The sequence below is a fragment of the Trichinella spiralis genome (assembly GCF_000181795.1).
Source record: "Trichinella spiralis strain ISS 195 chromosome Unknown Scfld8, whole genome shotgun sequence".
NCBI lineage: Eukaryota > Metazoa > Nematoda > Enoplea > Trichinellida > Trichinellidae > Trichinella > Trichinella spiralis.
Window position 1 is genome coordinate 614,625 of NW_003526947.1, and position 14,445 is coordinate 629,069.

Consider the following 14,445-nt stretch of genomic DNA (forward strand, 5'->3'; position numbering starts at 1 on the left):
ACAATCTATGCTATTACAATCAAATACATATATATATATAAATTCATCCATTAATTCACTACTGGTACTAGAAAAAAAAAAAATTAAACTAAATTAAAATGTCAAAAAATAGTCGAAATTGAAATATATAATATGTCATAAATGTTGATTGAAAAAATCAAAGAAAAATAGAAATAAATTAAAATAAATGCTGTCGAGTGAACAAAGAAAGTATAAGAGAGTAAGAGGAAGAAGTGAAGAGAAAGTAAGAGAGAGAGAGAGAAAAGCAAGCAAGTTGTCGACGACGACGACGACGTCAAGCTTGGTGTGCTTTTTTCACATTCTCTGCAGCAGCCAAACAAACAAACAAACACTTCTTCACCAACACATACGCAGCAAACGTTTCACAATCTCAGCAACAACAATATTTGCCGTGAAAGTACTGCTACTGATTGGTCAGGTTGGTTGAAAAGAAAAATTATTTAATAATCACATGAAACAATACACAAAATTATGCATAACAAATAAATAAACAACAACCTATACTGATTGTTCATCATGCATGGAGATAAATTTTAATTGATTAAAATTGTTCTTTCGTCCACTATTAAGGAAAGAATTTATAAAAATGAAATAAAAAGTAAAATTTTCTTCACGAAAAAGATGAAAAAATAAATTAATTAAAATCATAAATTATAAAAAAAAATATATATAGCCCAATGATGTAGCATCGTTGTCATTGATATTTCCCTCCCATTTAGTTGTAATTTGGTTTTTTCAAGCAACAATAGCGAATAAAACAAGAAAAGAAAAAGACAGACGAAAGAGAGAGGGTGGATGGAAAAAGCATTTTTATATATGCACATTTTAGTCAGATGTGCATTTTGATCAGTAGCAGAAAGTAGACAGAAGCAGAAGCAACAACAACATCAACATTAATAATATTCGTTTGCATGAAAAGAAAACGGCCACGTTCACTCTTCGACCGATTCATCAAATCATTTCGACCAATTTCAAGCACAATTATCAAAAACAATCATCATCATCATCATTCCTCTTGCTTTTCACAATCATTAATATTATGATGCTTTGCAATCTTCTACTTCTTCTTCAGCAATTTATTTCCACTCTTTACTACTACTACTACTACTACTACTACTTTCTGTTCCAATCTACTTCATCCTCTCCATAAATATGTAAGTGTGTGCGTCGTCAAAAATTGGAAAATATTCATTCATCTTGTGTAATCATGATCATTATCAATTTAAAAAAAACCAAGTTTCCATTATTTTCCCACTAATGCAGCATATTATCATGAAAATAAATCAATAACAAAAATAAGAAAAAAAATCTTTTTTTTTATCCAAGTAGATATTACAAATTAAAACTGCAAACAATAGAAATGTGAAATATTTTCACCATTCAAATGGTCAATTAAAGAACAACATATTGATAATAATAACGTGAATTTTAAAATTGCACAAATCAACCACATTAAATACAATACATTAAATACATTTTGTAGCAACAACTTTTGTAGCATTTTTTTCCTATTAACACCGATATGAACATCCAACAAGCTGTTCTATTCCCACATGCATCTTGTGAATTTCAATTTTACATTATTATCTTTTTCACATTTGAAAAAAATGAAAATATTACTACTTCAAAATAAATTTTCAAACACGCTCCATTCATCTCAGCTGTGTGTTAATTTTCTTCCACTGAAAATATATTTTCACTTTTAAACGCCACTGGACGATAATATTATAATAATTCTTTTTTATTTTAAACCAACCTCGGCAAACAAAAAATCACTTTTTATATTCCACAACTACCCTACCCAACTTCCTCTTCTCGCCCTCTCTTCATCATGTGACAATTAACCAAAATGACCAACATTGATTTCTTTTTTTCTTTTTCTATGCACAGTTGATACAAACAAAATTGACAGAAAGCTACATTTCAAACGATGATGTATATTTTAAGTAAGTATGTTGCTGTTCATTTCAACATTGACAACAATTGTGTCGTGGTAAAAATATGAAATATGAACTAAATTAATTCACTGTCTGACTGATTTTTCCAACTTTTTCATAAAAAACAATCTCACAACTCTCAGTTTGGTTTATTAGAAAAAAAAGTAAACTAATTAAATAATTAAGTAATAAATTAATGTAGCATACTCCCCACGTGAAAAAAAAACATGCAAAAAAGTGCCCTGAAATTGTTCATCGACAAATTTTCAACGAAAAATTCCACCTTCACCTTTTTTTTACATTAATGCACAAATTGAAAATTATTTTTGAATATTATATATAATTAATAAATCAAAAAATACATACATGTATATTTTTTTAAATTTAATTTTATTATATTAAAGGAAAATCATTTTCACTTACTTTCTTCGCTATCGTCGTCGTCGTCGTCGTCGTCGTCGTCATCGTCAACAGAATCTATTTTTGTAGCAATTAATTGCAGCTTATCAGCAGGTACGTAACCTTCACGACATATCTGCTGTTGCTGTTCAGTATCCAATACTCGCACCATACGAAATTCACCCTCATCTGACACAATTGCCGACACAAGTTGCACACGTTCACCTCTGCATACTGTAATTTGTCCATGAGCAGCGCCTTCAGGTGACGGTATGTGATCATCGGTAACAAGAAAAACAATGGCATTTTCTTCGGCCGACTGGAATACAATTTCAGCGATAAAAATTCCAATAAAAGCACACACACACACATATATATATATACCGGTAAATGTTGTTTCGATTCAACAACGTCAGTGCAGCGGTTCTGCGACACCATTTCATCACCAGTTGCAGGGGCTGAATTCTCACCGCTGATTTCAGTATTTGTACTGCCAGTATCACTTTGACTGAAAAAAATAATTCTCACCGTTATACATACCAATTTGAAAATTTAGAACAAAACAAAAACATATTCTTCTCTCACTTGGACACCCGTCTTTCGTCAATTGCACATTTCTGATGATAATTCACCTGCTGACCTCTAACCTTGGTCAAAGATAAATACGGCAGATCTGAAAATAAAACAAACAAATATTATTAATAAAATTTCAAATCGAGAAAAAAAATATTCATTTTTTTAAAAAAGAAAATTACATACCAAAATGTAATATACGCTCGCTGATCAGATCACGAAGACGACGTACCCATGTCAGCTTTGATTCCAAACTGGAAGCCTGAAATGGGAAATAAAAGCACATATAATAAATAATCCAACTTATTAGTATTAAAGCTATACGTAAATAACTACACTTTCAAAGAATAACATTAAATTATTACACCTTCGTGAAATTCACTTAATAAGATCCATCTGTCTGTAGACTTTTTACCAACTCTCCCTTATGCTTTTTTTTTAAAATAATTTTCATCATTTTATTACAATTCATAAAAATTATAAAATTTATTTTCAATGCAATGGGGAAAAAAATTTACCTTTAAAATTGTTTTTGTATCGTTATTTGGAACTTTTCCAGTCCAAATTGCAAATTTGCATTCATCACCTTCAATATGCTCGGTTACGTTCATCTCAGAGGTCTACAAGTGGAAAAGAAAAAAATTTTTTACAAAACCTTTTTTCGCTTTTGTATTGAAAAAATTGATAAAATTATGATTGAAAACAGAAAAAACACATACCAAAACGCGCATCTTGTAGACGTATTTAAATTTTCCCGTTTGATCAGAAACTTTCTTGCTAAAAATCATACAAATTTCGAACAGGAAAACTTGACGCTCTCGACCTTTCTTTATCAACTGTCTCGGATCCCAGACAATCAACTGCTCTTGAAGTAGAACATCGCCCAAGCTGTCAACATCCTACGAAAAGTCATGAATGGTATATATTCATTGGATGACAGTTTTTTTCCCTTCATTCTCTCCCTTTCTTTGCCGCTGTTGTCACCTGCACAATAATAAATGACAAAAGAAAAACACATACCGAACAACCTTCGAGCATACTCAAATGCAAAATATCATTTGCCTTTTTCGGCACGTTGAGCATCACTTCAAGACCATCCTGTATAAAATGAGCAAAGTAGCACTAGTGTAGATAGAATGAAAAAAAAATAATAAAAGGGAAAATGGGGAAAAAATTAAATAAATAAATAATTGGAATTATTTTTTAAAAAAAATAATTATTCAAACCCGAATTTCGCCTTTCTCTTCTTCACAGCAACCGAGTAAATCTTTCAACAGCAGCTGATATTTGGTGATTCGTTGGACAGGCTTGATCAAATAAGCAGCCAACGGTAACGACAAACCCCGCAACTTCTGCACTTCCTAAAATATGAAAAATCACCGTTCAATCAACAATATATGTTGGCATTTTTTTACACCTTCTTACACAAACAAGACAAAAAAAAAATAAAATTTCAAAAAAAAATTACATCAAAAAATGAACTGGCATCCGATTGAGTGACTAGATTGTTCGAGTTGGGTTTCAGTCGGCAATATGAAACGTACATTTGGAATTTTTCAGCCTGACAAATGGAATAATATAAGCCGGCCATCACACAGAAATCAAAAACGTACCCATGTTACAAAACAATGGCCAACATCTTCGGGCAAACTTTCATACTTTTCCAACTCTTGCAAAAATATTCTGAAATAAATAAATAAATAGTTGATTTCTTTTTCTCCCCACTATACTGCAACTGTATAATTTTCAAATTATGAAGAAAATAAAACGTTTTTTTTACTTTGAATGAAAATCGTGAATCTGTTTCAAATTTAAAAATATCACATCCTGCTTGCCAGCAATTGATGCAGGAACGTTCGGTTCAGTGGTCATGCTTTCCATGTAAGATCGAATGCACACGTCCAAATCGTTAACGTAAACACGTTCCGTTTGAAGCAGTTCGGCCATGATGAAACTTATTTTAAAAAAAACATTGCAATAAATAATTTCCCACATTAAAATAAAGTTACAAAAACCAAAAACAAAATACTCTTTTCGTTTGGCAGATTTTCGTTTGTTTTCCAGCGCATCTTTCTGATCCAAAAATTTTTCATCCAAAGAAGAATCACTCTGCCGATCTAAAGCCAACTCACGAGTAGGTTTCTGCAAAAAGAAATAAAAATAAAAACCACATTTCTTTTTTTTCATTTATCCAATATTCATCCATTGAAATAATGATGATGATGAGAATATTAATTTCAAGAAAAAAAAACAATACGATCATTTGCTCATCATACTTCGGGTCTTCCTAGTGCAGCTTCGAGTCGACGACGATGCAAGTCAATTTTCTGCGAAAAATCGTTGTACTGCTGTTTCACTGTATTCATCCACTGACTTATATCGTTGTAGTGGATGTGTTGTGGATCTTTTTTCAACATACTGTCGCCAACGTCCAAAAAAAGACGCACCGAGGCCAGCTGTTCCTAACAACAGTTAATCCCCCGTTAAATCAACAAAATTATATTATTATTATTATTTCATCTTTCAAAATTCATTTCTATTTCCAATAATAAATTCAGTTCAAGTCATGTTGTCTCTATTTTTCGAAACGAAAACTGCTTTGCTTTGTTCCATCTTAATTCGCACAAGTTCAATTTCAGCTGATCAAAATTATAGAAATTATTGGAAAAATATAAAAAATAAAAACAATTAAAACAACATTTTCTACTGAGCTGTCGATTTGGAATAAAATTTGAAAAAAAAATACTCAAATAATAACCAAGCGATAAAAAAATTTCCAAATGAAAATTTGTCCGTTCAACTTTACTTTAGCTTTGGCAACGAAATTGTCGTGCTCTTTGAGCAATTCTTCAGCAACTGGTCGACTCAGAGAGTTGGTCGCATGGGCGGTTAAATAACTTTCGCCTCCATCGTGAATCCAATTCAAAAACTAGAAAAAAAAATAATAAATGAATTTTAAAAAAAAGATGAACAATGAATATAGATGGAAGGAAAGAAAAAAACAGGGGAGGGGTGGGGGATAAGATATACTTTCAAACCGCTAGCTTCGAGCAGAACGTATTCTTGACATTGATCAAGCCGACGCTTCTTTTTCGTCCACAATGATAAAATGTGATTTTCCCGAGTGCGAAGATTTTCCAAAGCTTGCAATACCCGACCTTCGACTTGTTTGGACGAAATCACGACCGACTGTTGTTGGGGTTGATGCATACTGCGACGTACATATTTCAAAAATAGATCACTATTTTTTCTCGCATAAGAACATCCCTGAACAACAACAACAACAACAACAAATGTGATATAATAAATAAATAAATTAATTAAATAGAAATCACCCTCAAAAAACGCTCTTTGTTATCCTTGTGTTTGGCAATTTGTTGTGACATGTAGGAAGGTTTGTCTTGCAGTAGACGAGACGACGATTTGGGATCTTGGGACGACGATGCTTGTTTCGCATACCAAGAACACCAGTCCCTTTCGGTTTGATAATCTTCTTCGAGACTGTCCAATACGGGCAATACTTGATCCAAAGTTTTGTAATAAGTCACCGCCGACGTGAGCAATTTGTGCCTTTCTTCGGTCAGAGCGATCAACGGGCGCCAACGTACAATCACCTCTTCCAGTATATTACGGACCATATTTTCTTCGCAGTGATCTTTCGACAACATCGCTTCGGCTTTCTGTTGCAAAGCTAACAAACTTTCGTTGGTTTTCTACAAATTGACAAGAAATTTAAAATTCAAATATAAAAATACAATCAAGCCAACAAATACTTCAATTGCCAGTTGAAATTGTCTGTGTTCGGTTTGCAATTGTTCCGCTTCATTCAACGTACACGGTACGGCAGAAGTGGCCGACAGCATTTGTTCTTCGTTATTAATACAAGTCGCAACCTGGGTTGTTCGAATCATTACACCAACAACATCATCCACAAATGTACACGCTATTTTACCTGATTAGCCAAAGATTGAAGCTGACCCAAACTGACAATCTGTTCCAACTTGGATTGTACATCTTCGGCTAACGATAGCACGTCACGTTCTTGTTGGCGAATCTTGTCCGTCAGACGAATTATACAATCGAGCACCAAACCGCCGCTCGATACCAACAAATATATACCCGAATTTTCGATCAACTAAATTTGTACGTACAAATTGAAATAACAATCATCATCGAATTGCAATAATTGACACTTTCACGAGAAAAAAAATTCTACCTGAATAACATCTTGAGCACTTTGCATTATATCAGCAATGGCAGCTTGCACTTGGCCAGTATTTTCTTGATGCAATGGTAAAATTTTCTCCACCCGATCAACTGTCACGTTGTTGCTCATTGCTCGCATATCTTCAGACCAACCGTCCAATTGAGATATTACCTCCAAAATGAGAAGAAAAAAAAAAGATCGATTCAATTATACAAAAATTCCGTCCAAATGTTACAGTAGAATTGAAAAATCATACCGATATGGAATCTTGCTCGAAAACTCGAAATTGCAATCCAATATCCAATTGGAAACGTTGCACTTTCCAACGTTCTTCGAAATGATTCTGTTTCGTATCAATATCTTTGACCATCCCTTCGACAAATGAAATACTTTCGACATTGTCCGAACCTTCCAAAACCGATTGTTGCCTAAAATGAAAATTGTCGCACTGACCATTGCTGTTCGATCTTTTCATACCTGAGCAGACTGATCAATTGCATGCCTTCGTTGCGAGCGGTCAACGTTGCCTGCCTTGTCGCTTCCGTACGCGCCAGCCACTGGTCCAAATGTTGTTCACATTCTTGCACCGTATTGCCGACAACATTCACATTAGCATCCAACCGTTCCAATTCTTTAAACCATGATGTTATCTAAATGGTTAATTAGAGATTCGTTCAACAATTCAAATTATTATCAAATAATGCTGAAAAACAATACAATACACAACATATTATACAGAAATACTGACTGATTGATTATTCACAATTGGATTTTCTGGTAGGATAAATTTCAAATAATACCTCGTTGTAATGGGTGTGAAACAGGACGGCATAGTTGAGTAGATTCCGACGTGCTTGAACTCGTTTTGCAAAAACCGATATCCTGCTGTGCAACTGTTGGGCAGTGGAACAAATTTGATCCGGATGCAATTCGCCGCCGGTTGCCAAATCTTGAGCCGCGACAAGCAGCTTGTCTGCGTTCGTATACGTATTCTTGGCCACGTCTTCGAATTGCTGCTGGCTGCGCTGCAAAGCACGGGCACGTTGCAATGTACGACCGACGCCGTGATTTCTCCTCAAAAATGATTCTCCATGATCGTCCAACCAATCGATCACCTGAACAATATTGTTGATCGAATCAAAAAACTAATCTATTATTATTATTATCCCCCATTTTATCATTTACCCGCTTGACATCTTGTTGGAAAAAAAGCAAAGCCAATTTGTGATGAAGCTTAATTCGTTTCTGTTGCCAGGCATCTTCGAGCTGACGCTGCCAACCCAACAATTTATGAATAATTTCCACAATTGGGGCCAAATTTTGACTGTCCTCTGACAAGCCGCTTGTTGTGGTCGATTTCGAATCTGTTGTCGTCGATTCGGCGTCGGTCAACGTCAACGCCGGTGGTGTTTTCAACGACTGGATCAACGCTTTTCCATCACGAGTTGCCTGAAAAATATGTGCAAATACAAATATGTAACAAAAAATTTTAATAAAACAAACAAACACAAACAACATCGACAGAAATAAACACAAGCAACAAAAAAATAATAAGCCTACATCATCCCCGTCCTCCTGCCCAATTCCGAAGTTGTAGAGTCGTTTTAACCGATCAAATTCATACAACAATCTCTGGCTGTCCGAATGAATCTACAAAAGGCGTCGAAACGCCACAAAAATTTTCTTTTTTTTTTAAATAAATAAAAATTTGTATAAAAAGCGAACAGAACAGAACAGAAAAAAAAGAAGAGAAAAGATCTCGTCCTAACAGAGAATGGTAAATTTGAATAAATTCTGTTACCTCGGCATAAACTTGCGAAACGGTTTCAAACAACTGCTGATGTTCTTGTATAGCCGCCTCAAGTGCAGCAACTGTCGAGGGTAGTTCTGTAGCTGACATGCAACTCCGGTGCCATTCTTTCACATTTGTCAAATACTAGAAAAAATGAACAAGTCAACAATTATTGCTATATTTCATCAAGCATAATTATATTTTTTTAAATCTTATCTGATCTACCTGATTAGATTTCAAATGAAATTGCAACGACAAACGCAAAACGCCAGCGCGAACATCCAAAGCATTGATAAACATCTTCCAATCCCTTTCCAAACGATTGGCCACGGCTCGAATAATCGGCGACGCGTAGTGACCGTTGTCCAACAACCTCTGAGCACACGTCATGATATGATTGATGTTCACGTACGTATTCTACAACGAAGTGAAGCGGGAAAAACGATAAATGACTTTTCGTATTTTTCTTCTTCTTCGCTTTACCACAGCAGCTTTAGTGAACTGTTCGTGTTCCCTCTGAACAGCCGAAGCACTTTCATGCGAATCACCAACATCCGAATAATTCGTCCAAAATAGATCCGCATGTTGACGAATCCAAACGAACATCTAAAAATGATTCATTTACAAAATAACAATTCACAACCTCAAATTAACCACACACACACAATAACTACACTGCCTCACTGACTATGGAAAGCCATTTTTCTTCAAACATGCAAATTATCGACAACAACGACAACAAAATTATTACAATGAAAAGTAGCAAAATTCTCAATAACGGATAATTTGATAAATTTATCGAAATTTCCACCAATCATCATTCCACAACTACATTTTCATACTACAACCGGCTTTCGCAAGTGAATTTTTTCGACATTTTGAAACAAACTTTCATTCAAATTGTACATATAAATAAATAAATTGTGATATATCATCTATCTAATCGATCTTTTTTCTAATCTTCACAATTCTGTCGTCATTTTGTAAAATTTGAAAATTTCAAAATTGTAAATTGTAAAAGCAAATATTCAAATCTCACAATACACACAAGAATATACAAAAATTACACAATTAATTGGTTGTAAATATAGATGAAATAAATTTTGTTCTGAAACTTTTTCTCCATTTAAATATAAAACCAAATATTTTAAAAACATAACGTAAATTCCACAAATATTGTAAAATCTAATGAGTAACAACGAACTTCAAGAAGAAAAAAGAGTCAACAAGTAAAAAAGCAAAACAAGAAAAACAAGAACAGTACCTTTTCAGCGTCTTGTTCAAAAAGCTTCAGTTGAAAGCATTGATCTAAGCGAATTTTGTGCGCTTGCCATTGTGTATACAAATTTTGCCTAGTGATGCGCAGATTGTTCAACAAAGAAGCAATATGCGGTACGGCGCAAGTAAAATCCGGATTGCACTGGGAATTTCGACCGCCGGATGCGTAATCCGAATCAGACGTACAACTTGAAGCTTCTTCATTTCCACCAGCCAACCGATGTGCCAGCTGAAAATATGCAAAATAAACAAAAATTCATATTTTAAAAATTTAAGCATTATATGAAAGAAAAATTAAAAAAAAATCTCACTCTCTGTCCTTCTTGTTCAAGTTCTTCAATTGGAGCTTTACCAATTCGCTTTTTCAATTTAGCATGTTCATCTAATGCACTTTTAGCATGATCCACATCCGTAGGCAAATTATTCTGTTCCAATTCTTTTTGAATATTATTGAAAATGCGCAAAACATCCATCGAACGCCATATAAAACTTTCCAACGTCTAAATGAATTTATTTTAAAATGAAAATATATAATTTGAAAAATACAAGTAGTAAACATCTCAATTAAATAATTAATAAATGACACAGTCGAGTAAAAGTTTCCAATTAAAACTAGATGAAGAGGTTTTTCATTGAAAATTATAAAAGATGAGCAACAAAAATCACTTGCTTCTAAATTCGTAAACTTAAATAAATTAATATGAACAAATAAACACTGTGCAACAAATTCGCACTTACTATTCTAAGATTTAACCATTCTTCATGATTGTAAGGATACGTTCCATCAAATTCTGCCGTTAATTGATTTCGATCAATATACTTGACGAGATTCTCAACAGAAACCGTATGCACCTGCAAAATGGCCAAAACAAAAATAATTCTTCAACATAAAAAACAAACAGTGTTAGTTTTTTAATGCAAACTAACCTCAAATTTGTATTTATTGCTCGCCACAGTTGCTTTGTGTTTTTCCCAAAATCTGTCCGGTTTTACAAGATATACAGATTGTACTTGTTTAGAAAATATATCCTGCAAAGAAGAAAAGAAAAATAGGAAATAAAATTTCGAAATAATAATTCAAATGAAGAAAATAAATAATTTTATCTTTGTTCAAATATTGAAATTTTAAATTGAATTATGAATTTTTGTTTGGACAAATTCAATTTCATTCATTCGCTCGCTCCAAGCAAACAAGTCAACAAAAGCTGGCGACACATCATCCGACTCCAGCTTGATTGAAGTGTGGAATTTTCGCTGCACACACACACACATACACATTTCCCAGCTTCTGGCAACTGTTCGTTGACTCCTAGCAGAAACCGCTTCCAAGCTTAAACGCATGATTTGAAAATGTGATCATCACTCTAGATGTTTTCGATTTTCTCATCATCAACCACAATATGAAAACGGGAAAGAAAAAAAAGAAAACCTCATTTCGAATCAACCAAAATACATTCGTGATAATTGTATGTAACTGTTTTTTTTTTCAAATTATGAAAAAAGTTCAAAATGAAAAAAAAAGTATTATTAAAAATTTTTACATAATAAAATTGAAATCACAAATTCACACGCAATTGTCGAGATTGTTGTTCATGAAAACACTCAAGTTGAAAACAATTTTCACGCTTCAATTTCACAAAGTGCAGCGAAAAATTTCACACATGCTCAGAGCCGTGAGCAGCGAAGTCAGAGCAGCAGCAGTAAATGAAATATAAACAAGCAAATTGTTTCCTTGAAAATGAAATAATATTTGTAACATAATGCGAAATGGAATTTTTTCCTCTCATATTCACCAAGCATAAAAGCAGCCAGAAAAACAACAACAAAGTATACAATGTTGAAGAAATTTCTCACGAGAAAAAAAAATTTTGAAATTAAAAACTTTCAACTTCCTCATAACACATGTTGCATTAAAATTTAAAAAGAAAGAAATAAAAAAAAACAAAAGTATTCTTTCCCCCCCCCCCCACCGCCCCAACAACCGAATACGACAGGAAAGAAATGTCAAAATCGCACGTTCGACCTATTAATTCTGGTTTCATCAACCCTCCTGGCATTTAAAAAAAACTAAATTACAATTTATAAAATTCCATTCTGAAAAAAATCATAAAACAAACAAACAAGTAAAATAATAAACCAGGAAAAATTGCCATTTTCTGTTCTTGTTTTACAAATTCCTGTTGCATATATTGATTCGTTGTCGTCGTCTCAGTAACAATAAATGTATATCCTTTGTCTTTTGTAAATACATTTGTCAGAAATTAAAAAAAAACCATTTGTCAATTAGCTTCAAATGGCTAGCCTCAAAACTCTTCACACTCAACAGATGACCAAATATTTTTCAGGTCAAATCAACGGACAATTTTCAACCAAAAGCAGAATTGCTTGAAATATTCAAGAAATAATGACCCGCAGCGAAATGAATTATAAAAATAAGCAAATGTAAAATTTCAAATAGATATATATAATAAATTGGAATGAATACAAAAACCAAACATATCCTTCTTTCTACCTGTAGACATTTGAAAATGGGTTTCACGCTGGTCCACGACATCTTATTGCGCATATCAATCAACACAACAAAACCAATATCTTTGCTTTCATCGCTGAAAAAATTACAAACACATTTGCAACAATTTAAAAAAAAAGAATTTTTATTTTTTAAATCAACAAACAAACTGATAGATAACCTTGGAACAGCAAAAAGATACAGCAGAACCATTCGCAGATCTTCGGCGCTGATTTTATCGGCGTTTTCACGGGCCGGAAAGGAAATGATCGGCCGGCCACATCGATCCCGGCCACCAGTTAGTAACGCCACTTTCTCATTCAAGATGTGCTTCACGTCCGATGCTTTCAGCAGACCGCTGGCAACTGAAGAACACCGATTAAAATTACATCAAAAAAAATATTTTTTTTACTACAACAATCCTATAAAATGAAATAAAATCTATTTTATGCTCGTTTAAAAAATGAATCTGCTCGTAAGATCAATTCAAAAATCTTCAAACAAAATTATTTAATTTTTGAATTCATTCAAATATTTATTCAATTTATTTATTTGTATAAAATACAATTTATGTAAACAAGAAATTTTCATTTTTTAAAAGGAATTTAAATATAACTTACAATCAGTTTGAGTGTATGACTGAACGTTTGCCATGACAATTTATCCCGATGCTCATTTCAATAGCTACTGTTAACAGCTATGGCACTTCGAATCATAATCCAGTGTCGCTTACGCACGCTTCAGCAGCATCAGCAGCAATTGCGGAGAGCCTTTTCAATTTAGCGGCGTCAACGCAGAAACTTGCAATACACTTGGCGCGTGGACAAAAGTTATTATTCTTTTCGTCAAAGACGATCAAGTAAAGCTTGTTGTTTTGAAAATTAAATTATTCAAACAAATTCAATATCAAACATCGAAGCAAACAATGATATTGCCCGCAATGATTAAGAAATTAATTTTGATCAAACTGAATGAAATGCACATCCACCGCCTTCCTTTCTTGCCAATCGACAATGAATACAGTAATCAAGACGCTTTCTTCGAAATTTGATGTGCAAGACTGAATAGGAATAACTGATTTATAGGTTATATAAAATTTGAAAAACAAAACTTTTACTTGTTAATAAATTTCATTCGAAACTTGCTCATTTTTGATAATTTATATATATATTTGTAATGCGTAATGAATTTTAACCTTTTTTCTTTGAATGAAGAATTTGACAAAATTCAATTGATATGATAAAAGAATAAAGTTCTTTTAAAATTTTTTTATTATGCTTATTCAATTAAAGTCTATTGATGAAAATTCATCTATTCATCGTCGAGCATATTTCAAATTTAATCTAATTTGTAAACTTTTTTAATTTCAGGCTCAATGAAACATCAATTCGATTAGATCCGTTTTTCCACAAAATTTTCAAACTATTATAATTATTCCAAACAAAACTTTTCTCACAGATCGCCAATAATTATGGGAAAATTTTACATTCATTGAATGCATACATTGGACGATGGGAAAAAATTATACAAAAACAATGGAATTTTATTTTTTCAATAAAACAAAACTCGGATGTAAAGCAGGAAAAGAAATGACTATTTTTAATTTCACTAATTGAAATATAAATGAATAATAAATACTTGTAGTGAAAATTTTGTCCACCATTTATATAATTATTAATGAATTTTTTTCGATATTTGAAAGGTAAAACGAACTTGATTACATCAGTTT

General features: G+C 33.0%; 2 protein-coding genes across 2 annotated transcripts; both read right to left on the bottom strand.

The window, feature by feature from the left end:
• Positions 1–1,360: 1,360 nt before the first annotated feature.
• On the bottom strand, positions 1,361–11,548 carry Tsp_10397 (putative PH domain protein). Its single transcript, XM_003372788.1, has 26 exons — positions 11,474–11,548; positions 11,135–11,236; positions 10,946–11,059; positions 10,519–10,707; positions 10,194–10,436; positions 9,413–9,535; positions 9,155–9,346; positions 8,939–9,073; positions 8,323–8,586; positions 7,938–8,252; positions 7,615–7,787; positions 7,394–7,565; positions 7,147–7,308; positions 6,883–7,065; positions 6,266–6,643; positions 4,711–5,072; positions 4,544–4,613; positions 4,157–4,291; positions 3,951–4,028; positions 3,650–3,829; positions 3,449–3,550; positions 3,117–3,192; positions 2,943–3,030; positions 2,742–2,865; positions 2,431–2,676; positions 1,361–1,366 (listed from the first exon to the last, which is right to left on the bottom strand). Exons 1-26 carry the CDS (start codon positions 11,546–11,548, stop codon positions 1,361–1,363), a joined length of 4,287 nt encoding a protein of 1,428 aa, XP_003372836.1.
• A 215-nt stretch (positions 11,549–11,763) lies between these two features.
• Positions 11,764–14,379, bottom strand: Tsp_10398 (hypothetical protein). The gene is made up of 9 exons (XM_003372789.1): positions 14,355–14,379; positions 13,685–13,776; positions 13,450–13,581; positions 13,129–13,138; positions 12,898–13,081; positions 12,720–12,813; positions 12,345–12,414; positions 12,178–12,257; positions 11,764–11,808 (listed from the first exon to the last, which is right to left on the bottom strand). Exons 1-9 carry the CDS (start codon positions 14,377–14,379, stop codon positions 11,764–11,766), a joined length of 732 nt encoding a protein of 243 aa, XP_003372837.1.
• Between the last annotated feature and the right edge of the window lie 66 nt (positions 14,380–14,445).

What these genes read in the sequence shown, in the direction of transcription:
- Tsp_10397 (XM_003372788.1), bottom strand. Translation starts at nt 11,548, where the DNA reads ATGCGTTTAAGCTTGGAAGCGGTTTCTGCTAGGAGTCAACGAACAGTT. An exon ending in TTGAACAAGACGCTGAAAAG is followed by an intron (nt 9,536 to 10,193) that starts GTACTGTTCTTG and finishes AATCATTTTTAG; the next exon opens with ATGTTCGTTTGGATTCGTCA. An exon ending in TTCATTTGAAATCTAATCAG is followed by an intron (nt 9,074 to 9,154) that starts GTAGATCAGATA and finishes CATTTTTTCTAG; the next exon opens with TATTTGACAAATGTGAAAGA.
- Tsp_10398 (XM_003372789.1), bottom strand. Translation starts at nt 14,379, where the DNA reads ATGGTGGACAAAATTTTCACTACAA. An exon ending in GGACAAAATTTTCACTACAA is followed by an intron (nt 13,777 to 14,354) that starts GTATTTATTATT and finishes ATTCCTATTCAG; the next exon opens with TCTTGCACATCAAATTTCGA. An exon ending in GAAAATGGCAATTTTTCCTG is followed by an intron (nt 12,258 to 12,344) that starts GTTTATTATTTT and finishes TTTAAATGCCAG; the next exon opens with GAGGGTTGATGAAACCAGAA.